General features: G+C 36.2%; 2 protein-coding genes across 3 annotated transcripts in view; one reads left to right on the forward strand and one right to left on the reverse strand.

The window, feature by feature from the left end:
• The window catches only part of LOC128179430 (collagen alpha-2(IV) chain-like), a 35433-nt gene extending 29508 nt beyond the window's left edge, over positions 1–5925 (forward strand). The window contains exons 31-40 of the mRNA XM_052846839.1: positions 162–269; positions 395–466; positions 717–944; positions 1132–1266; positions 1436–1570; positions 1956–2108; positions 2602–2718; positions 3191–3382; positions 3872–4158; positions 4611–5925. Of these exons, the coding sequence (XP_052702799.1) occupies positions 162–269; positions 395–466; positions 717–944; positions 1132–1266; positions 1436–1570; positions 1956–2108; positions 2602–2718; positions 3191–3382; positions 3872–4158; positions 4611–4877 (1694 nt within the window). The 3' untranslated portion in view covers positions 4878–5925. The remainder of the gene's footprint in view (positions 1–161; positions 270–394; positions 467–716; positions 945–1131; positions 1267–1435; positions 1571–1955; positions 2109–2601; positions 2719–3190; positions 3383–3871; positions 4159–4610) is intronic.
• Positions 5745–19884, reverse strand: LOC128179434 (solute carrier family 22 member 4-like). Of its 2 annotated transcripts, none has more exons than XM_052846847.1 (9): positions 19725–19884; positions 13621–13989; positions 12912–13333; positions 11728–11958; positions 11104–11238; positions 9026–9108; positions 8258–8381; positions 8025–8097; positions 5745–7849 (listed from the first exon to the last, which is right to left on the reverse strand). In XM_052846847.1, the coding sequence occupies exons 2-9, from the start codon at positions 13975–13977 to the stop codon at positions 7706–7708; spliced, it is 1569 nt and encodes a 522-aa protein (XP_052702807.1). In that variant the 5' UTR covers positions 13978–13989; positions 19725–19884; the 3' UTR covers positions 5745–7705. The 2 variants fall into 2 exon arrangements, with proteins under 2 accessions (XP_052702807.1, XP_052702808.1); XM_052846848.1 differs by lacking the exon at positions 19725–19884 and adding an exon at positions 18558–18824.
• Between the last annotated feature and the right edge of the window lie 6044 nt (positions 19885–25928).

Raw genomic sequence — 25928 nt, forward strand, 5'->3', positions numbered from 1 at the left:
ATGATCTTTTTTCTGTTTGAAACCCTATCTACATGAAGAGTATATAAAAAATGTGTGCCTTAACATTAAACAGAAAAAAAGGGGGTTGCACAATACTTCTTCTTTTGGTTCCTAAATCTTCCTCTTTTTTCACCTAAACATGTATGCTATTTCTATTATAGGCGTAGCTGGATTACCTGGAATGAAGGGAGATCGTGGCAGGGATGGAGTGAACGGCTTACCTGGACCTAAAGGAGATTCTGGATTGCCTGGAAGAGATGGCATTAAGGGTAACACACTTTTTTTATACTATTTTTTTTATTCCACAGAACAAAAACCTCATTTCTAGCTAGCTTTCATAAATCTTTTTTTTTTATAAGTTGTGGAGATCACATCCTCTTGTTTTTCTTTTTAGGTGAACGGGGATCCCCTGGTTTCCCAGGCCCAGAGGGAAGAGAGGGCTTACCGGGCATGAAAGGAGAAAGAGGTCAGTTTTTTTTCTTTAAAGAGTTTGTACCAATATTTCATTGGCTCACATGAAAAGTTAATAGGAATGTTTTAAAGATTCAGCTCTAAAAAAACAAAAGGAATGTACAGTATTTACCTGGTACTAGTATTTACAATTGTACATTATTTCAGTGTCAAAAGTTATTTTTCAAAATTTTGGAAAACGTTGAAAAAGTTGTCATTAACATTAATAGCTATGATTAAAAAGTTTTATACCCTGTCAATTTCAGGACCTGAGGGACCATTTGGAGTGAAGGGAGAGCCAGGTCGTTCCATTCAAGGAATCAAGGGAGAACCAGGAATACCTGGAGAACAGGGTCGGGATGGATTCCCAGGAATGAAGGGAAATGCTGGTTTGCCTGGACAGCCAGGATTACCAGGAATGAAAGGAGACCAAGGACTAGGATACCCTGGGCCTCAGGGTCCAAAGGGAGACAGTGGATTTAATGGAATCCCAGGTAAAACCAAAAGCAATTATGTTAATAGTGGAAATAAATTTACCTTTCTTTAGTCAAATGCATGGTAAGGGCAAAATGTATGAAGATTGATCTTGCATGTTCATTTCATGCAGTATGTTTTGTACTGCTACATGTATGAGTCATACTCTTGAATGATTTCCTGACTTTGATATCTATTTGTTTCCAGGTGAACAGGGATTGACTGGTGTTCCCGGAGAACCAGGACAACCCGGATTCCCTGGTCTAAAGGGAGATTCCGGAGATAGAGGTGTGCCCGGTCTTCCAGGATTACAAGGCATGCCAGGTCCTGAAGGACCTCAAGGTGTGTACTTCAGGGACTATCTCAAAACTTTAAATTGAATTAGACAGTGAAAAATGAAGAATAAATGAATACTGGGAACTTTATAAACATTGAGTATTGAGTAACATATCTGTTTTCTTTAAGTGTGAAGGCTTTTAAATATTTTTTACAATTTTGACATGATTTTCAGGTGAGCCAGGCGTCCCAGGATCACCTGGATTGCCAGGTCTTAAGGGAGATGCTGGACTTCCAGGACGTGATGGATTTGAGGGAATAAAAGGAGAGAGAGGACCATCTGGATTACCTGGAGTAAGGGGATTGAAAGGTAAGAATGAATTCCAGTTGTGGAGCACACTGGTTAACCAACTCCAACTTGAGTTTACAATTAAAAGGCAATACACTGATTCACCATGACTAAATTTCTGATTGAGTTTTTGTAAATAATCTCCAACAAGTGACACTGATGTTTAACATATAGTCATGGATTATGGGAATTATCCTGTCGGGCAGAAAATTTAAGGCCTAGCTGAGCCTGTTGATAGTCCTACAACTCTAATCTTAATATCTTTGCCCCCATCCATTATAAAGAATAATTATATTGGTCAATTTGTTCAATGATCAGTTACAGATAGATAAAACAGCCAGCCAAGTATTTTATATAAAACAGAAAATCTTCAAAGAAATTTCGCACAGTTTTGTTTTGTTTGTAGGTGATAGAGGTTTCCCTGGAGAGAAAGGTTCAATTGGACCACAAGCAAGCACTAAGGGCATGAGAATAAAGGGAGAGAAGGGCGAGACTGGGGATAGAGGCAGAGCGGGATTCCCCGGACTTCCTGGAAGCAAGGGTGATGCAGGTTTCCCAGGTAGATATTACCTACAGTCAGCTGTATAAAATGATCATTTTTATTTATATAAGCACAGTTATTGAGAAGAAAAAAAGGTGCATCAGAAAACGTATGTTTAACACTATACAGTTACTGGCTTAGTCAGAGGATGGTTTGATTGAAAGAGAATGAATCTATTGCTGGAAGCCAGCTGAAGGCAATTTATTGCTTTTATGTTAAAAATATCTTCAATATAAACAGTTATAATAATATGGCAGAAGAACACATGACTAGCATTAGCCAATGAAATCAAAGCAAACAGTCTGTAGGCCAATTGTGGTTAATGGATCAGACTGTTGATTTGGGTTCATTCAACGGTTCAATAGACTGAACAATATTCTGAAATGTAAAATTGGCATTTAAAATGTAAATGTTTAGTTGTATTACTTTTGTGCTGGTTAGATAGAAAAGAAAATAAAATCAGGTATATAACTAGCATTTCATAATTTTAATAACATTAAATGAATTCTAGGTCCTAAGGGTTTCCCTGGTATTCCTGGAGAGAGGGGTGTGCAAGGATTCCCAGGAATGAAGGGAGAGTCAGGATTCCCCGGACAGCCAGGCATTCCCGGAGAAGATGGTTTCCCAGGTAACATTCTAATTTCAAAATGCTGATGTTATTTTTCATTTGAAAGGTTAAATTCAAGTTGTGTTTTTTTTAGATGATTTTAGCAGAAAATTATGCAAAAACAGTTCAGATTTTTGTGAAAATTGTCTAGATTTAAAGTAATACGTGTATAACAATTTTGATTGACATTTATGGATATAGCAAGGTGAATTTGCACCACTGTGACTAAGTAAAATATATGCAAGCTGAGTAAGAGATAGCTGAATAAAAGATGCATTTATTTCAGCAACTCGCTTTGACTTGTATTGATTTATTTACATGTAGTACATGTACCAGTACAGTGTATATAAAAAATTGCTCCTTTAAAATCCGGGCAATTTGTATGACTTTTTTGATATACAAACTCAGCTTAAAGATGATGGCAGAATTTCAGTTAAACTAAACAACTGTAAGACACCTGTATCCTGTTTTAAACAAAGGACTTATTTTCCAGGTGCCCAGGGAGCTACTGGAGACCCAGGATTCCCCGGGCCCCCAGGCAGGACCCCACCCTCAGGTTTCTTGGTCGTGCGCCACAGTCAGACCGAGTCGGAACCAGAGTGCCCTGACAGTACAAGTCGCCTCTGGACTGGTTACAGCTTGCTGTATATTGAAGGAAATGAGAGATCTCACCATCAAGACTTGGGTAAGGTTGCTCATTTCAGACAATAAATATGATGCGTATCTGGTATTTTTCACAATGATATATTTGTCACATTCTTTTAGAAGATCATTTTGATGTCCCAATTAATAATGCAAAAATTCTGGCGGCTTTTTTTGGTGCGTGTTTGCAATATAATTTTTTTAAAAATCACATCCTATAGATTTAATTAATTTCATTAAAAGAATTGCACCACATAAAAAAAAATGGAAATGCTGTACTTTCAATTTCACTGTAGGCCTTTGTTTCCATTTGACTAGTTATTATGCACGGATCTAGAGGAGGAGGTCAGGAAAGTCCAGACCCTCCTGCAAAATTCAAATTTCTTTGAATTACATTATAAAATTACCAAAAATATGTCTTGCGCTCCCCCCCCCCCTCAACTCACCCCCCATAAACTCAAATAACCATCAGATGAGGCAGTTGTAGATATTACCAACAGGCCAGGTTTGACATTTACATTCCATGTTTTAGGCTGGGCTGGCTCCTGTATGCAGAGATTTAGTACAATGCCATTCCTCTTCTGTAACTCCAACAATGTTTGTAATTACGCAAGTCGAAACGACAAATCCTATTGGCTCTCCACCAACGAACCCATGCCCATGATGCCAGTCCGCGACCCAGAACTGAGGCGATTCATCAGTCGTTGTGTGGTCTGCGATGCCCCCGCCAATGTCATCGCTGTCCACAGTCAGGAAATGTCTATCCCTGAGTGTCCCATTGGCTGGAAGGGACTCTGGATTGGATACAGTTTTGCTATGGTCAGTTACTGCATAAATAATTATTATTAAAAAATATTACTTATCAAAATCTATTGGACTGTAGAGAAAGAATTATTTCTTGGACGACTAGTGCATGGCCACTGAATTTTAATATTGGTGTATTTGTAGAGAATTTTTCTTGATATCAGCACTTATATTTACAGCAAGAATATTCAAAACTTTAAATATATGACATTTTTATTCATTACCTTTTGAAATTTTCTTATTACACTGTGTATTCTTATTAGCGTTTTTGGCAGAATGCAGCTTTGGCTAAACCAAGTACATTGCCAAATATCAAACACACTCATTGATAAATAGGTACATTCAGGAATGCACTAAATAAAATCCATGGAAACCTGTTGAAAATCATTTTCAGCCAAATACTAAACCTACTAAGTACGTTTAAAGTATTAATTTAATGTAATAATTCTTGCTGTGTCTATTTTTAGCATACCGGTGCAGGTCCAAGCGGTGGGGGACAGTCCCTGTCCAGCCCTGGAAGCTGTCTGGAAGACTTCAGGGCCACACCCTTCATTGAGTGCAACGGCAGCGGCGGTACCTGCCACTTCTATGCCAACAAGTACAGCTTCTGGCTGACTACCATTGATCAGAGCCAGAACCAGTTTGCAACTCCGGTTCAAGAAACACTGAAGGCTGGCAACCAGAGGACGAGAGTGTCTAGATGCCAGGTCTGCATGAAAACCACAAGACCTTAATTCTCAATACAAACTCTCTAATAAATAAAAACAAAACCCTTTATTTTATCAATTTTTTTTTCTCATGATGACATTTTATGAGCAGCTTTGTTGTAATCTCTTTTTTTGACCTGATTTTTAAGGGTCATGTTAAGTGTGCAATGAAAAAAGTTATGTTGTAGAATTAACAAGCATTGGCAAACCACAAAGTGCCTTATACAGAACTGTGCAATTAAGCCATGTTTACTATGCAATGATTAATGTTTTTTATATATATAATTATGTATCTTTGTATCTGTCTCCTGTCTAGGATGTAAATGATTGCACCGTTTCATGTCCTTGTGTGTCTATATATACAAGAGGTTGTATGGAATCCATGTTTTTTCTCTGTATTTTGTTTATGAACTGCTTTTATATATATCAAATTAAGTATTATCAGATAAGAAATATTACAGGCACTGAAGAGAAGGGATGAATTTTAAAATTGTAGCAGTTTTACGCCTGTCACTGTTTCTTGCGCTTTGCTTCAATGACTAAAAATAGTGATGATGTAATACTCAATTTCTGTCAGGAATCTCTGTTTCTTTTTCTGCTCAGACAAATGTGTGAATGGGAGATGTGGCGATGCACTGGGATTATGTTAATTCATTATTGTAAATGCATTTATCACATCCTGTAGATAATGACATCATTCAAGACAATCATAATTCCATCTTTGATTCCCCCAATGATTCTAGCCAATCATGATATGTGAAACAAAGCACACAAAGGCTTTACACAATAATTCTGTGACGGCTATTCTGATTGGACAGTGATCATTGGGCTTGAATGAATGATTTTACTTGGTAGATGATGAACAAAATTAATGTGTGTTAAAATGAATATATGTATTTTTTTTTCATATTAACTCCATGGCGAGTTCATAGATGAAAGAAGGTCAATAAATGCAAATTTTTAACAACCTTTTTGGGCATGATCAAAATTATGAATTAATTTTTTTTTGCATATTTCAATGTTCATGGCATTAAAGCTAATTCTTTTAAAAATAAAGTTTCTAAGAAAAATATAAGTGATGTTTTTGAATTTTTGTTTAGTTGGCTAATAATTTTAAGATCACTGTCTATAATATTTGTCTTAATTCTCCTCTAAATTTACCACTTGTGTCAAACGTTATTAACAACTTGTTTAATCACTATTTTGAATCAGTTCCTTTTGAGATATGCATACAGAAAATTATGATAAAGAAAAATTGTGACCAAAATTTGTAACGTTCATATGCTAAGAATTATTATATGAGGAAAACTTAAGCTCTAAGTTTGTGAAAATAAAATGACAGCAAACTAGTATAAAGATGTACTAAGTATCCACTTAACGCATACGTTGTACCATGGCCTGTGTAGAACCTAAATGGTCCATATTTGTACATGTAATTCAATAATTCCAAAGTGATATCGGTATTTATGTTGGAGACTATCTTCTAATAAAACATGGGGATATGAAATGTGAAATAAGTACATAAGTTGGGTACTAAACGAGTATTAATTAAACAAAGACAGCACTATTACATATTTTTGATATATAAATAGTAAAGCTACATGTATAGTCTTTAACTTGTGTCAAAGCATAATAGTCTCTGGTGTCGAAGTTATACGTTCGTTGTTCAGGTGAGTGATACGGCCCATGGACCTATCGTTACCTAGAGAATTTTTTTTCTTGTGCAAAATAAAATACAATATAAATAATTTGTAAATTATTGTTCAAGTTTTGTGTATATTACACAAGACCAATTTTGGTTTCTCCATTCAAATAAGCTTAACTTTATTATATTTAATATATTAAGTTCTCTTTTTTTAGAGTGCTATAAAACTTTCCATTGTTGAAAGTGAGTCAAGTAAATTTAATATTCACAATAATTAAATGTTGAGTATTTTTTTTTTTCATTCCAGTATAAATAGAATATAAAACACAACTCTTTCGTTTTCAAAGCAAACACAACTTTTGAGAGATTCGTGGACCTTATATAATTACTCGTTTTTAAAATATAGGAACCAATCATTCACCCTGCATCTTTATTTTAAATGTTAAAAATATCTTCGTAAAGGCCCTTTCACAGATAGTGCACGTGCAGAAGCTACAGAATATCCGGGCGATTGAAAATTGGATCGTAAATTATTGCCGAAATAATCGCATATTAAAAAGTATTCGTATGAAATTCGCACGATCTAAAGCGACCGTTGTGCAATCAAAACGCATTAAATCTTGCGATATACGGTATCTTGCCTCCATATGGACAGTTGTACAATGAACGCGATTGGATCGCACGAGTGATCAGGTGATCGGACGATTGAACGTGCACCAATGTGATTGACGTACGAATGCTCGTGAGAGCCAGATGGGGTATATACATATGTATATCCATGGTCAATTGTGGTCTGAAACAGAGATGCTTTTTCAGCTAGTGTATATATATTATACATGGCAAATTGAAGCTAATAAATGGTGCAATAATAATCATACACCTAACGATCCAAATCTAAATTTTTCGGTAGCACGAATATTTTGTCGCTTCTGCTTGTGTGCAAATATAATTGTTAAAGGGCCTTTAGGTATGTGTTGCATCAGGCATTGTAGAGATTCGCTGTCAACCATCGAACTTTATTAGTCAAGCACTTGAAGAACATGCCAACGCCACTGGATCTGATTCAGTGGATGTATTCATAACATCGACATTTCATTTTTTTTCCAAAATATATTTATTAAAATACTATATATTCTAATACTTTTTCTACTAATATCTATGGTCACCCATTTGGGATACTAAGGTATATAAAGCCATGCAGCTGCCTTGATCACTTTCGGTTCGCCGCAACACGAACCTCCAGGTTGTCAGAAATTGTTTTGTCTTTAGTTTCTTTCAGAAGAAGGCACGTGATGGCTGAGGTTAAGGTCACAACAAAGCAGATGATGTACATCACTCCTGGTGTTACTTTGTTCTGAAATGCACAAACAAGCAAAAGACTGTTATTTTGCGTTGCAACGCATGCGTACATGTATCTTTTCTTGTCGGTACAATTATAACAGACGCAAGAGAGAGAGAGAGAGAGAGAGAGAGAGAGAGAGAGAGAGAGAGAGAGAGAGAGAGAGAGAGAGAGAGATTCTTTCACTAACCACCAAAACTAGCTGAGGTGCTATGAGAGCACCGATTCTTGAAATGGAGTTCTGAGTTCCATAGCCGATGTTCCTGTTCAGAAATAAAAAATTAAACGCTGTAGACTTTATAAAGTAAATTGAAAAATGAATGTAACTTTTATTAAAAGCGGAAAACTACAGTAGACTATACATGTACGAACTAGTGCATCGACAATTATAAATATTTCAGTGAATGTACATGTACATTGTACCTTACGACAGTTGGATATACTTCCGTTGTAAAAGCCATAATGGCAGCCCATGAGGCGGAAACTCCAAACTTAGCGGCGAGCGCGAAGCCATTAATCAAAGTTTTTTGAAGGCCAGAGTCCATATCTACAAAACATGCAAAAAAGTCATACACAATATAAACGTAACATGATGACAGATTTATGTAAGAACAGAATATGATTATTATATCAAATGTTTTCCGATCTTCAGGAAGTTTTAGTGTGTAGTATAATTACAGAAGTCGGCAACTTTGTTTAAAGATACATTTATGTTCTTAATAATTTCTGTTACATGATAGCAATTGCCATGCACATCAGTCCTTTTTTTTTTCTTTTTTTTTTAGTAGGCGGGTTTGAACCAAGGGTTCGCCGATTAAAAATTTCAAAAATGAAATTATGGCGATATTATGCAAAACTTTCACGATATAACTTTGAGAACAACCGCCAAACGGTCACGAATAAATGCCAAACTTTCGTGATAAAACGCAAATCGTTCACGCAGAAAAGCGTAACTTCAGGGAATAAACGCGCATTGTTTGCAATAGAGCACGCAACTGAAATCGCAAAACATGCGTGAAAATTATCTCCCATCTCATTTAGACATTGCAGGAGATTATGATCATAACTTAGCTTTTCATATTCCATTATCGGGCTTTTTGTTAAATACATATATAGTAAATGCGTACCAGATTATACATGTAAGCACATAGTGTTGTATTAGTACATACAAGGGTTAGTGAGCTATCTCACCAATCATCTGAGATACAGCAACTCCGAGACAGGCCGCCGATCCAATCATAAAATACCCCAGGCAAGTCCAGCGCCGCCCCAACCTACAGAAAAGCAATTATCGGTTATTTTTCGGTAGCTGATAGAACTTTACAAGTTACATACAAATCGGTATAGGAATAGAACTTACTATTTACTGTTCAGTAGTAACAGAACTTACCGGTTACTGTTCAGTAGTAACAGAACTTACTGGTTACTGTTCAGTAGTGACAGAACTTCCTGGTTACTGTTCAGAAGTAACAGAACTTACCGATTACTGTTCAGTAATGACAGAACTTATATTTGTTACGGTTAAGTAGTAACAGAACTTATACCGTAAACTGTTCAGTAGTAACAGAACTTATACTGGTTACTGTTCAGTAGTAACAGAACTTATACTGGTTACGGTTAAGTAGTAACAGAACTTACCGGTTACTGTTCAGTAGTAACAGAACTTATACCGCTTACTGTTCAGTTGTAACACAACTTACCAGTTACTGTTCAGTAGTAACAGAACTTACCAGCTACTGTTCAGTAGTAACAGAACTTATACCGGTTACTGTTCAGTTGTAACAGAACTTAAAGTGGTTACTGTTCAGTAGTGACAGAACTTACTGGTTACAGTTCAGTAGTAACAGAACTAACAAGCTACTGTTCAGTAGTAACAGAACTTATAGTGGTTACTGTTCAGTAGTGACAGAATTTACTGGTTACTGTTCAGTAGTAACAGAACTTACTGGTTACTGTTAAGTAGTAACAGAACTTACCAGCTACTATTCAGGAGTAACAGAACTTATAGTGGTTACTGTTCAGTTGTAACAGAACTTAAAGTGGTTACTGTTCAGTAGTGACAGAACTTACTGGTTACTTTTCAGTAGTAACAGAACTTACTGGTTACTGCTCAGTAGTAACAGAACTTACCGGTTACTGTTCAGTAGTAACAGAACTTATAGTGGTTACTGTTCAGTAGTGACATAACTTACTGGTTACTTTTCAGTAGTAACAGAACTTACTGGTTACTGTTCAGTAGTAACAGAACTTACAAGCTACTGTTCAGTAGTAACAGAACTTATACCGGTTACTGTTCAGTAGTCACAGAACTTATACTGGTTACGGTTAAGTAGTAACAGAACTTACCGGTTACTGTTCAGTAGTAACAGAACTTATAACGGTTACTGTTTAGTTGTAACAGAACTTACCAGTTACTGTTCAGTAGTAACAGAATTTACCTGCTACAGTTCAGTAGTAACAGAACTTATACCGGTTACTGTTCAGTTGTAACAGAACTTATAGTGGTTACTGGTCAGTAGTGACAGAACTTACTGGTTACTTTTCAGTAGTAACAGTACTTACTGGTTACAGTTCAGTAGTAACAGAACTTACAAGCTACTGTTCAGTAGTAACAGAACTTATAGTGGTTACTGATCAGTAGTGACAGAACTTACTGGTTACTGTTCAGTAGTAACAGAACTTACTGGTTACTGTTAAGTAGTAACAGAACTTACCAGCTACTATTCAGGAGTAACAGAACTTATAGTGGTTACTGTTCAGTAGTAACAGAACTTACTGGTTACTGTTCAGTAGTAACAGAACTTACCAGCTACTGTTCAGTAGTTACAGAACTTATACCGGTTACTGTTCAGTAGTAACAGAACTTATACTGGTTACGGTTAAGTAGTAACAGAACTTACCGGTTACTGTTCAGTAGTGACAGAACTTACCAGACAGTTACTGTTCAACAGCGTTAGAAATTACTGGTTACTGTTCAGTAGGAACAGAACTTACTGGTTACTGTTCAGTAGGAACAGAACTTACTGGTTACTGTTCAGTAGTAACAGAACTTACTGGTTACTGTTCAGTAGTAACAGAACTTAAAGTGGTTACTGTTCAGTAGTAACAGAACTTATACTGGTTACTGTTCAGTAGTAACAGAACTTACCGGCTACTGTTCAGTAGTAACAGAACTTACAGGTTACTGTTCAACAGCTTTAGAACTTACTGGTTACTGTTCAACAGCTTTAGAACTTACCGGTTTACTGTTCAACAGGTTTAGTACTTACCGGTTACTGAGGTACCAGATGCTCATCAGAGCCGGGATGTCTATAACACTGAGTAGAAACATGTTGAGGTAGAGGTCTCCTGAGAGTTGATCCACGCTGTACGAAATGGCGTAATACGCGTAACCACACGAAAACCTAGGGAAAATGGATCTGACGTTATACGCAGATTCATATCAAAATTAAATATATGATAAACGTGATATATAAATAAGATTTGATGTTATACATGGAATGCTATGGTATAGAGTAAGACACAAAAACACAGTAACAGCCTATGAGGAAAACGAAACAACACTGTATAACACGGGAAGCATAACGCATGTGTAACTTGAAATATACACGTTCATAAGAAGGTTCAAAAAAATATATAATTAATATCGTTATTTCTAATTTTGGGGGGTTTATGTGCATACAGGTGTCAGTTTATTAGTACAAATCTGTTTCTTGTAAAGTCATATCACCAGTTAACGATGCGAAATATTTTTTTTTGTTTCTTATGCAAGTTCCGTAGGCAGATATTAATATACAATTTGAGGCAATAATTGCAACAAAGTCGAAAAAAACCCTTAGAATTTCATTATACGAAGTAGTTCAATTGTGAAAGTCCCTCTGTAATGATATTACCAACCAACACCAGCCAGTGCCGTGGTTTTGAGCAGTGATCTGTCCCGGATCAGTTCCAGGAAGGTGTATTGGCGGCTCCCTTGGAACGAGGGGTCCGAATCGACGACAGTCCGTAGCTTATTTAGATCGGGTTTGGGATGATTATTCATTCGAGCTATTTTCTTGATGACTTTATCTGCTTCCGCCAATTTGTCATGGGACACCAACCATCGGAAGCTCTCTGGGACAATCCTGCAAAAAAAAAAATCTTAAACTTTGAAAATTGTAAGCTAATATCATGTCCTTGTCCCTTAATTACGTGAAAAACACAAATCACTATTGTAATCAAGGTGGAATAACACATCTGGAAAGTCACTCAAATTAACAGTAATTTATTTGATTATGAAAGTTATAATGACATATAAACTATATACATGTACATATGCCAAATAAGCGAAAAAATTGCAGTTTGGGGATAAAAAATTTGTTCTGTTAATTTAAGCTGAGGAAAATTAAATTCTGTACGAAAAGAAAGATGATATCCTCATAATTGCAACAAGATGTTATTTTACGTGCATATCAAATAACAGTCGTCACTGAGCAAAGTACATGTAGAGTTGTTTTAATTTCGCGGCTAAGTCATTTCATGAGAAAAACGTTTATCTTAACCGAATGAGCAAATACATAAATGTACATGTACATGTAAGATAAGAAAAGGGGGAACCTCTCAAATAAATGTGGAAGGATGGCTTTATTATAATCATCCCTTCCTAACAATATAAAACGGCAACATGAGACTTCCGGGTCGAATGTTCATAATAAAACCTAAATTCTAGAAAGAATATATTCAAACGTTGTTCTGTAAATTAATTCGCGTGCAAGAAATTTTTGCAAGGGTTGTAGTGAATATTTCTCGTGAGCCAGTCTCTTTAAAAATGTCTTCTTTGTTTTATATATGATTTCAAACATAGACTTGAAATTACGAATAAGTGACATCGCGAACAATTTTATCACAAATCAGTCAATTCAGTGGGTAAACGATACATAATCAGGATTTTCCAGGAGAAGTGACCATACAGCTTAATTTAAAAAGGGTTCAAGTAGTTTTAAATAAAAACATGAGAAAAAGCAAGTATACAACACTTGTATGTTCCTTCAAAATGACCTCTTGCTTTTTATGAATCAATTTTCGATTGCTAACTTACCACCAGGTAAAGAGGCTTAGTCCAGTTAGGCCCCCTGTCAAGATGTGAAGGCTTTTCCAGTCCTTCAGTATGTAAGAAAAGAAGCCCAAGAGTGCGGCCCATATGGACCAATCAGGAACGGCGATTTGAATCGGCCGGAATTTAGTGGGCGTAAACTCCACAGAAAAGGTGTAGAACACGGTCAGGTAGGCCCCGCACCCGAGCCCAATGATAAATCGAGTGACGGCGAACATGATCCATGAGGTGGAGAATCCAGCGACGATGTTGGAGACGGAGAGGATGAGGATGGAGACGTAGAAAGTCGGCTTCCGGCCAATCACGTCGGCGAGCTGTCCCCCCAGCAGACCGGAAATCAGGAGACCCGCCATCTGCACCGAGGAGACTGTTGCCGTGACCCACTTGTCGTCACAAATTAACCCCCACTGCAAAAGACGACATCACCTAGGTGAAGATGCTAAAGAAAGGGACCAAACTCGTTTGTAAGGTTAAAAGCTCAATTAAAATTTGGGATCTGTCTCAGTTTTATTCAGTACATAAAACACATTTTACTCAAAAAATTATCATTAAATACAAGTAAGCATGTATGCAAACCACGGACAATATCAACGATCATCTCCAACCTCGAGAGCCAGAGTTACGCCGTTTAAGATGGTGGCTAAAGACATGCAGCAGTTAAAGCATTGATTTCAATAAAAAATCAGACATTAACCTCGTTGATGATAGTTCTCATACTGTCATCAAACACGAAGGACTGACAGACAGAGGATTCATTGGACGGAGGGGTACAAGTTTGGAACGACTTCGTCATCTCCGGGACCGTGACGTTGGGAGAAGAAGAAGGTAATACGGTGGTGTTGTAGTTGATAGCGCCGCTGGCGGGGGTATATGTGGTGTTAGGGTACACACACCACCAATCCGGCGCCGCCCCCGCGAAGGCCATGATGAGGAGGCTCCAGGTGATGGAGACCTTGCTGAGGAGGATGCTGCCGTGGAGGAGGACCTGGAACTTCCCGAACCCCCCGATCTCCTCGATCACTTCCTCCAGGTAGTCACTTGTCGTCTTCATGTCGGGATCAATCTGCCAAAAACATTGAGATCTATACTTATAAATTTCAACATAAAAATCCCATCAATATGTAAATTGTTACATGTATTTCTCGTTTAAAAAACTTGAATCTCCTTCATCCAATGATGCTTTGTGCCAAGTTTGGTCAAAATTGGCCCAGTGGTAAAAAGTTTTCAGACAGACGGACGGACGGACGATCGGACGGACGGACGGACGGACGGACGGACGGACGGACGAACAGAAGGACCGACGGACACCGGGCAAAAAGTGAGCTTTCAGTTCGGGTGAGCTAAAAAAGGTTAAAACCAAATACTGGTTTGTGGTCCGCCCATTAAGCGGGGGGGGGGGGGGGGTTCAATTCCCAGTCTTGTAATTTGGGAGGTTTAAACAATACATTTTGTTCTCTTATACTTGAGCAATGTCTTGGTCCTTTGGTCTTACAAAGCAAAAGTACATGTAGTCAATAAATAGTCGAATTTCAACATGTTCTGCAAAATTTGCACCACTCGTCTGGCTATCTCTGGAATTTATACATAGTACATTTATATTAAGTTGTTTGACATCCACTGTAAATATACAAATTGCATTATTATTCAGCAAACTGACATCTCAAAATATTTGTTCCCATAATGGTACTGCTGCTTTGTTTTGACATTCTTTCTCCGCATATAGATTAAGGTGGAATGGGACATCTCCATGTTATGACGTGTTATTTATCAAAATAACCTTGTCAATACAATCAAGTATAGTTTTATAAATAGTTTCTTTCCGAAACTGTTAGCTATTGTCGTAGCGCTGTGGGCTAGAGGTTGCTCGGCGAATCTGTAAGTCATGGGTTCGAATCCCGCTTGAGGGTTTCAAGATTTTTACCTTTGCAAAAAAATTTAAAACGTATTCTGTTTATATATATATATATTAAAATTCTAAATCGGCCAAGATATTTTCATGTACTTTAATCCACATTAATTAATATCGACATCTGTCCCTTACCACCTTATTTACTAGTAACTTGTATTTTGATGACACCTTAGCATACCTTGACCTAAAAAGTTATTTGGAAACCACCAGGATGTGTTACACGGCACTACACTGATGATGTAGTACTAACTTGATTAACTGTTGCACCCAGCAGCAATAAACTTCAAACACTGTTCTATCACTAGAACCTGATTTCAGAGAGCAGCACCGGGTAAATTCCTATAGTCACTGTGTGTGACTAGCAAGAACATTCATAGTCATTCAGAAACCATTCAGGATTAACAGAAATCATTAACCTTTGAGCGTTATTATGAGTATTTATTTATCAATTTATCGTTAATTAATCAACTATCAATAAGTTAATTCGTATTAGAGTATCAAACAAATAGACTCAATGAGTTTTGAAAAAGTTATTGAGTAATCGATTATCAAACTGGTGAGTTGTGAATTATCGAAACATTATTTGAGTAACCGATTATTAAACAAGCGGTAATTATCAAACCGTTATTTTAAAGCGATTAAACAGCTATGGGGTAAAAGCGTTGGTTTTAAGCGACATTTGTGGTATTTAAATGGGTAACGTGTGAATTGTTTTTCTTCATTTGAATTAAAGGATTAAAATGTCAATTTTCATTTGCTTTTTATGCTGACAGGATCAAGATGTTCTTTATGTAGATTAGGAGATATTTTATAATTAAATAATTGTAATAATTTTGACACGATAAATACCTGAAGTTCAATCTTTGATCGCCTATAAAATTCGTCCTTGGGAAGTTTCAAAGAACAAAGTTTTGAAATGAAGTTGTGTAAGTAAGCATTTCATGCTGGAATGAACTTTCAATAAATTTAAATTTAATTAAATACCACTTCGGTGTGGATTGGAAATTTTGGTGAACTTTTGAGTCTCATTTCAACACCTGTCAATGCATTGTATTTGTAATTAATCTTTCATTGTTTTTATGAAGTGTACTTTAATTTAATCCTTGGATTAGGATCTTGTGTTTCGATTGATTCAAGAACGACGAAATTAACTATGCAGTTTTTATGTGAACATCGTGTTACAAACTTTGAGTTAACGAATAAAGGTTCAAACGTCACCGTAAATTAAAAAAAAAAAAGAACATTAGATGATATCGTTTAAGATAAGTGTAATATATGCTCCAGCATACAACTTAGCATTTAGTGGGCTTTTAAAATTCGTCCCTGATAAGAATTTAATTCAGTGTTTTAACGCATGCAAATTCCATGTTTTCTTTGTGCCTATACGCTCGAGTTAAATAACGTGATTAAAAAATAATTTTTTTTTTTAAATTGATCTGTCTGCTTTCAAGAACTCTTTTTCGTTTGCATACATTGATACAGGTCCTGAATCTTGTGTAGATTTCACGACTGAAAATTTATCGCTATAATACTTGTCTGGGAAATTTGTTGTGTTTTAGAAAAAGTGAAATAAGAGAAATTCTAGCATTGTTACAGTGCTTTCTACATGTAAAGGAACCCTTGCCAAACAAATTAAATATTAAAACGGGATTGCATGGCTTTATCAGACTTTGAACCGACCAAGCTTGAAATAATTTTCAACAGGATTTCAGGTACGAATAAAAGACACTAAAATCAGTTGCCGCTAAAGAAGAACAAGAATGTTGATTTTACCAATCAACTTTAAAGAAACTCGATCTATATATTACTACAGACTCACTGATGAGTTAAATAAGTACATTTGTTTTTAAAATTCGGGTGATCCTAAATCTGAACTTGGAATAGATGAGATTTAGCTAGATACGATATTTGCTCTCAAATGATACCTTATTTTGGAGAGAGTGTTTTGAGGCCAAGCAAAAATCTGGGGCAAAGCCAAATTTGAGACCAAAAAGTGAGGCCAGGTCAATCTTAGGGCCTGGCCAAGCCAATGAGCCTAGGCCAGGCCACGCTTTAGAATATGGCCCTTAAAATGTAGCCATCAAGAACAGGCGTATGACACTAAATATTGATGGAGGACTTCTCAGATGATGTTGAATTGATTTCGTGTAAATGCCCAAGCTGTTACACAGGTATTTGAAACATATAGTATACACAAAGGGTAAATGTCATCTACGCGTTGTTTTTCACTATTACATTTATGCGAGCAAACTTTTGGAATGCAAAAGAAGCATAAATTATCAAACTAATGATATAGACACTATTGTCGAGGCGCCTTGATATCCCTATTTCTGCTTTTACATTTGTAAATCTATTTAGGAGGGTGTTTTTTGTAATTTGAGGGTCAAAACGATTTTTTTTTTGGTTCAATGAGCAGAGCACACCTAACAGTGTGGATCCGAGTTCACCGAAAGGACAGCGATTAAATAAAAGCCCCCCCCCCCCCCCCATTCCCTGTCCTTCCCGGCCTAACACTATTGTGAGTTCGGAGCTAATGTGTAACGTTGAAATCAATAACAAGAAAGAACTCGTGATAAGCGTTGCAAAACGTTAAAAATAATGGTCGACCCGTTAAAAAAAAAACGTTGATGCTTGATAAAGCCTATAATATTACAAACATGTACATGTTTGTAACTTAAAATATGTTACACTATATTAATAAAAACGTCTGCACGAAACCCAGACGCTCGCTTCGCGGATCGTGCACTGATGAAGGACACTTGTGTTAGTGCCCCCGAAAAGACTTCATGACGAGTTGAAGAGTGTAAGATAGGAAAGCCCGGATGGCTCATTCGAGATTCGAAATACAAGATTCAATTTTCGAAATTCGAGATTCAATATGTCTAAATTTACCAATCAAATCATAGATCTGAAAACCTGTATCCTAGGGAAGGTGAAGAAGGTTGTCTGGAAAAAATATTAGGCCTACACAAATTAAATTAATCGAATTATAACATAGGCACGATAATCAAGTAAAATTTGTATTTCTGTACTTTGTTAAATATAATATTTTCCAAAAAAATATCATATTCTAATGGGTTTTTTTTTAAATTTCGTAATAGGTTATTGAAATTATTGTGGAAAAATATATGTTTGTGACAGTTAAGTTGCATTCAACAAGAAGCAGGGATTTATACATTTATGCTACTAGTACATAATTATATATATTTAACACAACTACGTCCCAGCAGGAAAAATTAACACTACCATCATACCGCACCTAATTTCTTTGAAGATTGAAAAACAAAAACCCAGGCTCATTCATGGAAACGAAAAAACTCAGCTGGCAATTGGTCACTGGTTCTATAGCCTTTTGTATACATAACATGACCTACCTCCTCCAAAAAAAAAAACCGCTTTAAAAATAAACCAAATAAACAAACAAACAATAGGAGGCCAACAACACACAGCCTTAGCTGGTTAAATGCTTCGACAATTGTTTGTACAAAGTAAAACATGATATCTATGATATCAAAATAATTTTTTTAGAGTTGTTTATCAAGGTATTGATTTTTTTTAAAATTATGTAACTGCCAAAAAAAGTTTTAAGAAAGAACATCTCTTGTTCTTTGCATTCTTAAACGTTTTTAGACCGTAGCACAACAATGCCGAAGGTAATTCGACTATACTGAGCGAATATCTGGTCATTCATTCACATCTGTAGGTAAATACTATACACTTACCGTGTATCAAATGCACGTGTGTTTGCTCCGTCTGCAACAGAAGAACATGCCCCGGGACTCGGCGCCGTTATGAAGTTATATAAGCAACATGTACGCATTTACTCCGGCGAGTCAAATTGTATTTAGCTGGGGAGTTAGTTGTGTAACACACAAAAATGGGAGAAAGGGGGGTGTTATGTCACACTCTATAAACACTGCGATTTGTTGACAAAACGTGAAAGAAAAACTGGCATTAATCGGATTTTGGACAGAATTTAAGCAACAAAAGTTAGGAGGCTCAGGAGTAAATGACTTATTTATCATCACGTGTGGCGCTTGTCACGTGTCTTTTTGTACCAGTTCCTCGTACATAGTTCTATTGACTACTTTGTTATATCATCACATTCGTATAATGTAAAAGGGAAAGGGCCCACACTGATGGATTTACCTGACAGGTAGCTTGTTCAGGTGAAGAAAAGTTTAAAGTAGCAAACGTTTTCAAAAGTTTACGCAACGGATTTTAACGTAAGCTTATGAACACTAGTTTCGTAACGTACAAAATAAATCAATTCCGTCTGCCAATATTATGGAAAATATCATGAATGTTAATTATGTTGCCCTGAATCGAGTTTGCATTGGACACAGTGATACACATAGATGAATGCTAATGGTCCCTTGGGTTTATGGGGGTGAGCTAGCTAGAGTGTTGCATTCCGATCTGAGGTAGCGACGGAAAATACAATGTTTTCTCTGCGCATGATGTTTCGATCTCGAGAGAGATTTTTTCAGAGCAATTTGTTTTGTATTTTGTGTCGTCCCCATTACTTATTCAATAAAGCGCCAATAGTCACATGCATAGCATAGTATAGATGTATACGTACTGTATCACTTATTATTGTGAACTTATTATTTCATTGACCGATTCATGAATTGATTGATAGATTGATATATTAATTGATAATCTTACCATTTCGCCAGTTTTTGACATGACAAATAATAACAACATGTCCTAGAGGCAAAAATTCGATTCTATTTCCAATTCAGTTTTTTTAACACTAACATTTTATTTTATTATCAATTTAATGTTGCTGCTGAAGTATTGAGGTAACCCTTATCCACAATCATATACAACTATTAAGATTGTCGTAAGCCGATACGTACAAAAGCATCTGCAAAAAAATCTTTTACCTGACACAGAAAATCCCTGGTCCCTCGTCAAAAGTATGCCAACTAAAACATGAAGTATGGCGTGTGGGTCTTCGCCCGACAAAATAATGAGCAGTGGGGGAAAGGCTTTATTTGACGTAAACCCCCATTGTGCTTGCTGAGTGCCGAATACTAAGCGCATTGTTGATTTCAAATGCGCTGAACCGTTTATTTTTTTTTTAACGTCGAATGCTTTAAATACCAAATAATTTGGAAAGTACATGGATCTTCATTATTTATCGAATTTTTATAACTTATCTAACTATTGTAGCTGTTGACTGAGTTGAAGTCCTCTTTTCATGTCTGCCGCTAAATAGAGCTGCTAGACTAGCTCTGTAATTCATACTGCATCGTCGTATTAAAGCTTTTTACATCTTTGTCATGATGATAAACCATTCGCCATTTTTTCTTACTTAAAATAAAATTGTATAAATTTGAGATTTAATTCATATTTAAGGAATAATGAATATTACAAATCCACTCAGATGTATAACAGTTCTAGATTTCCTACCTATTATAAATTGATACAGTCATATGTATTATCGTGACAAAAACTTCATAGTTGATCCAAAAGGTCGGATCACGTCGAGTTGCCAGGAGCGGATCATCAATCAGATAAAACTAGACGCGAAAAATGATGGGTGTATGTAATAACAAAGAGGCACAACAATTACAGATGATTACAGAGGAGTATATTATAGGCAACTACATGTACCTCTGAAGATCTATGTTTAGGTATATAAAGGGTGTGTAATCGTTATAGAGTGATTTAGAGCCATAACCGTTATAGAGGGTTTCAGAGGCTTTACCATTAAAGGGGGTTTCAGGGGCATTACCGTTATAGTGGGGTTTAGGGGCATTACCGTTATAGTGGGGTTTAGGGGCATTACCGTTATAGAGGGGTTCAGGGGCTTTACCGTTATTTAAAGAAGTTTAGGGGCATTACAGTTCACTGGCGTCGGAAGCAAATTGAAAGTGGGGGGGGGGGGGGGGGGGCTAGACTAATCCTCAGAAATATTGAGAAAAAAGTAATTCCCAAAATCATGGAAATCCTAATCCGGGGGGTGGGTGGGGGGGGGGGGAAGTATACCTATACTTCCAACTTTCTTACCCAAATTTTTTTTCACAATCATGAATTTCCTAATCCGTGGGGGGAGGGGGGGGGGGGGGCTAGTATGCTTCTGAATCCAACTTCTCAAACTTTCAAGGTAATTTTAGGAACAATAATCTTTCCTGCGAGAAAAAGTGGGGGGCTGAACCCTCTATCATGCTATGTTTCTAATGGTTAGGTATAACTTTGCAAAAAAAGTGGGGGGCTAAGCCCCCCCCCCCCTAGCCCCCCCGGTTCCAACGCCTATGCCGTTATAGAGGATTTTAGGGGCATTACCGTTAAATGGGGGTTCAGGGGCATTACTGTTATAAGGAGGCTCAGAGGCTTTACAATTACGAAGTTTCGAGGCTTTACCGTTATAGAGGAGTTCAGATGCTTTCCGTTATAGAGGGATTCAAAGGCTTTACCGTCAATATAGAGGGGCTCATAGGTATTACAATTATGGAGTTCAGAGGCATTAACGTTATAGAGGGGTTCAGGGGCTTCACCGTTACAGAGGGTTACAGAGGCATTACCGTTATAGAGGGATTCAAAGGTTTTACCGTTATAGAGGGGCTCAGAGGCATTACAATTATGGAGTTCAGAGGCATTATCGTTATAAAGGGGTTCAAGGGCTTTACCGTTATAGAGGGTTTCAGAGGCATTACCGTTAAAGAGGGGTTCAGAGGCATTACCGTTAAAGAGGGGTTCAGGGGCAATACCGTCATAGAGAGGTTCAAAGGCATTGTCGTTATAGAGGGTTCAAAGGCATTACCGTTTAAGGGGGGTTCAGGGGCATTACTGTTATTAAGTTTAGAGGCTTCGCCGTTAGAGAGGGATTCAAAGGCTTTACCGTTATAGGGGGGCTCAGAGGCATTACAATTATGGAGTTCAGAGGCATTATCATTTAGAGGGGTTCAGGAGTTTTACCGTTATAGAGGGTTTTAGAGGCATTACCGTTATAAAGGGGTTCAGGGGCTTAACTGTTAAAGAGAGGTTCAAAGGCATTTCTGTTATAGAGAGGTTCAAAGGCATTACTGTTATAGAGGGGCTCAGATGCATTACAATTATATGGAAATCAGAAGAGATTACACCGCCAAGGATATAGAGGTTTAACCGTTATATATATGCTCTGATATAAATACGGTTATAAAGGTGTTTCCGTTTTATTATTTAAAAAACCGTTATAAAGTACTGTTGACATAACCGTTGTAGATTAATGCATGTACGGATAAATTAGCGTTAGATATATTTACAGAGACTTTACCATAATGGATTATTACGACATTACTGTTAGGCTAGGTACATAAACATTACTGTAGTAAATAATTACAGACACTTTGGCGCAACTTTTATAAATAACAGAAACATAATTGTTACAAACAATTATTTATGTAATGCATGCATAGATAATGTATGGATTATAAGTAGTCGTGATTGTCTCGAAAGAATAAATAAAATGTTAAAAAGGATCACAACAAAATCACAGTAACATATGATAAAAATACACCTACGTAGTTTATGATCACATAAATACAGAGGTACTGGTTAACTGTTAAATGAAATAAAGTGATATTACTCTTACAAACAATTACATGTATTAGGTATTACTCTTACTGATTTTGCAATAGAGGAATAGCCTAGTATAAGAATGATGACAGTTGTTGCATCGTTACAAATAACCAGAGCAATAGGCCCTGGGGCCACATCACTCACCTGATTTCCATTGGTCAAAACTCTAGCGGACACGTTAGGAATTAAATACTTGCTATCCAGTCAATTACAAACAGTGGAATCTTAGTGCACAGTGTCAATCTATTTGTTAGAGCTGATTACAAACCATCAACGACTTCTTAGCAAAGATTTTCCAGCACTGTTCTTTCTAGTTTAATTCAATTCATTTAATAATTATTCAACGCGTTATATGTATATTCTGACCTACCAAAAATGATACATTTAACTTGAGAAAATATGATTTGCAACTTTATAAATTAATGTAAATTATTTCCCCATTGTAGACTATTTCCCTGTTATTAATTACAATACGCTTGTACTCGTAATCAATAACAACGAACCAGTTGTTGTTTGAATATACATATAACGATTGTTATTCCGACCTTAATTTGACTTCAGCATAAAAGAAATGTGATTTTAAAATTTCTTACCAATTAATGTATTCATTTGGAAGGTATTATTAGAACCGATTTGGTTGACTTTTTCCGATGGCGTCGCGTTCAATTCTCAATAACATAAGGCTAATGTTTAAGTTTGGTGATTACGGGCTTTTTGTTTCTTGAGAAGACGGCTTTTGAATTATCTTATCGTATCTTTACTCATGTTGTTGTTATTACTGAAGAGTAGCTTAGTAGTAGAAGACCCAAGCCCAATTTTCACTCTTTCCAAATTATCTCCCATTCAAAGAGGAACTGGCCTTGCATTTGAACAAACTTAAAAACCTTTCCCACAAGACTGATTTATTCCAAGTTAGGTTGAAATTGGCATAGTGATTCTTGGAAAAAAAATATTTTAAAGATCAAACACTATTTTAACTTTTTCTTAATTATCTCTTCTTTGAAAAAGAACTGGTCCTTCATATGAACAAAATTGTAACTCCTTCCCCCAAGAATGCTTTGTGCCAAGATTGGTTGAAATTGGCCAAGTGGTTCTGGAGATGAAGATCAAAATATGAAACGTTTACGATGACGACGACAACAAGGACTGACAACGGACAAAGGTCACTTGAGCCTTTGACTCAGGTGAGCAAAAATGATTACAGCTGTAGGATTGCCTTAAGTTTACAAATGATTACAGTTACAGCTTCGTGACAAATAATCAAAGGCATTACCTTTACAAATGATTACAATTGTAGCATCGTGACAAATAATATGATATTTTCATAAATGGCATTTTCGTTACACAGGTGTTTTGCAGCATTCTACGGTTTATTGTGGATACATATTAATTATTATAATCATAATACATACATCTATTGATTGATTACCCATTCTTTTTAGGTTAGTTTTTTTAAAAACAATTTTCTGTAGCTATATAAAGGGAAAAGAACTAGAAAAAACTATGAAAAAAATAAATTGATAGGTAATTTTTAATGAAGGTTCTATTGTATTTTACATGGATGGTTCTTAATAAATTTCTTAAGTCCATTTTTTTTTTCAAATACGCGTTGGGTGAAAATTTTGAACTTAAGAATATTCATACAATTGAAAGTTATGCAATTGAACGGGTTGCGACCTTTTTACCTTTCTATCCTTTTGCCAACAAACACCTGTGAGCTTTAGGATTTACGTACGCGGTACAATAGTACTTAAAGTATTCTAAGTCATTAATTGTTATCGCTTTTTCGCATTTTAGTCCATGCCTACTTAGCGGGACTATGTTAGTAACAAAAAATGCAAATTGTCACCATTTGACACGATCTGACACGATATTTGGCAGTTGAAATTCAATTGGAATTCAAATTGATATAAACTCTGTATTTTGCTATAGATAATACAATGTATACACATAAGATAGACTATCTAAAACCACGTGAAAGTCTTAAGAAAAGGGGACCTACTGACAAGAAGTAACATGTAGGGGTCCAGGGGTGGGTGGGGCCCACGTTTTTAGACAAAAGACAGGTGGGTGGGGCCCACGTGTTTATACAAAAGACAATTTTCCTAAATACATGTCAAGCAGTAACTGTTCCAGCCCCAAATTCCGAGATAGTCCACAAATGATCTTGAAAAGAGGTACTTCAAAAATTTTAGACACCCCCCCCCCCAAAGAAAAAGAAAAGGAAAAAAGGGTAGGGGATTTGAAGTATGGTAAATTTAGTTTTTGGTTTCCTCACTTTTTTTTACCCTTTTTCACATGTAAATGATGTAACAGAAACAAACGACTTTTGGTTTTTATCCATAAGTCGATATACGCATGTAGACTATATAAAACAAACTGGAATAATTTCTTGATAAAAGTATAAACTGTACTAGAATAGTTTAAAAAGAAAGAAGAAAAACAATTTATTACGACTATGAAGAAAAAAAACCGGTTATTCTTATTGTACATGTATGTGAATTGACAAATAAATATTAAAAGAATGTTCATAACATTTACAATTACTACAATGTAGTACTTATGTACCTGCCTCACGACGAATGGACTAAACTTAAACTTTTTCAACTTCTTCAGTAATGTATTAATTTTTTAACTTTAACATGTATACTCCTGCCTTGCCTACTAAGAGTGTACATCCGGGTTGTTTTTTTTTTAGACAAGTGATTAAACTTATACATGTAGTTTAATTCACCATTCGACGAGTTGAAGATCGAAGGTGAGGTACAGTACTCCATTAAGGCTTTTCCTAGCATGGGGTCCTATCCTTACAAACTGGAGCACTCGGCGGAAGAAATTGGATTTTTCTTCTTCAATGAATACTACTACCTTAATCTAAGCCATTACTACATTTCAAGAGGTTGTAACCTAGATAAAATTGTAGCTGAAAAATGAAGATCATCGGATAGAGAAACACGCGCGTTTCACGTGCATAATTTGAACATGATGTAGATGGTATAAGAAGGGCAATCTGGCTAATGAACAACTAATGAACAACACGATAGCATGTGCAATAAATTTGCTCAAGGCAATTATTTCTATAAAGAATCAGATTTTTATCTATTGATTTTTTTTTTTTTGGGGGGGGGGGGGTATTTTTTTCATCATCGTCATTTGATTTAAACATCATTTCATATTATATATATTTTGTGAGTATATCCACATCAGTCTAACTATCAGAGGACTATGCAATCAGAATAAGTTTGTTATGGAAATATTTCAACGTTACAGCCTAAAGTTATGACGACCTCTTGTGAAATTCAACGATCCCACGACTGTATATATATAGAGAGAGAGAGGAATGCATCAATAGCGGTCGACGCTTTAATATTTGTGTATAATAATATTTGTACAACATACTTTTAATATTCAAGTACAATGCGTTTTTGCTGATGTGTCCCATTGTTTAGCGTTTTTATGTTTAAGCAAAGCTGCAAATATTGTACTCCTTTTAATTTTTGTTTTGTCTTGGCCATGTGTGTTTT

This window comes from Crassostrea angulata, chromosome 4 (genome assembly GCF_025612915.1).
Source record: "Crassostrea angulata isolate pt1a10 chromosome 4, ASM2561291v2, whole genome shotgun sequence".
NCBI lineage: Eukaryota > Metazoa > Mollusca > Bivalvia > Ostreida > Ostreidae > Magallana > Magallana angulata.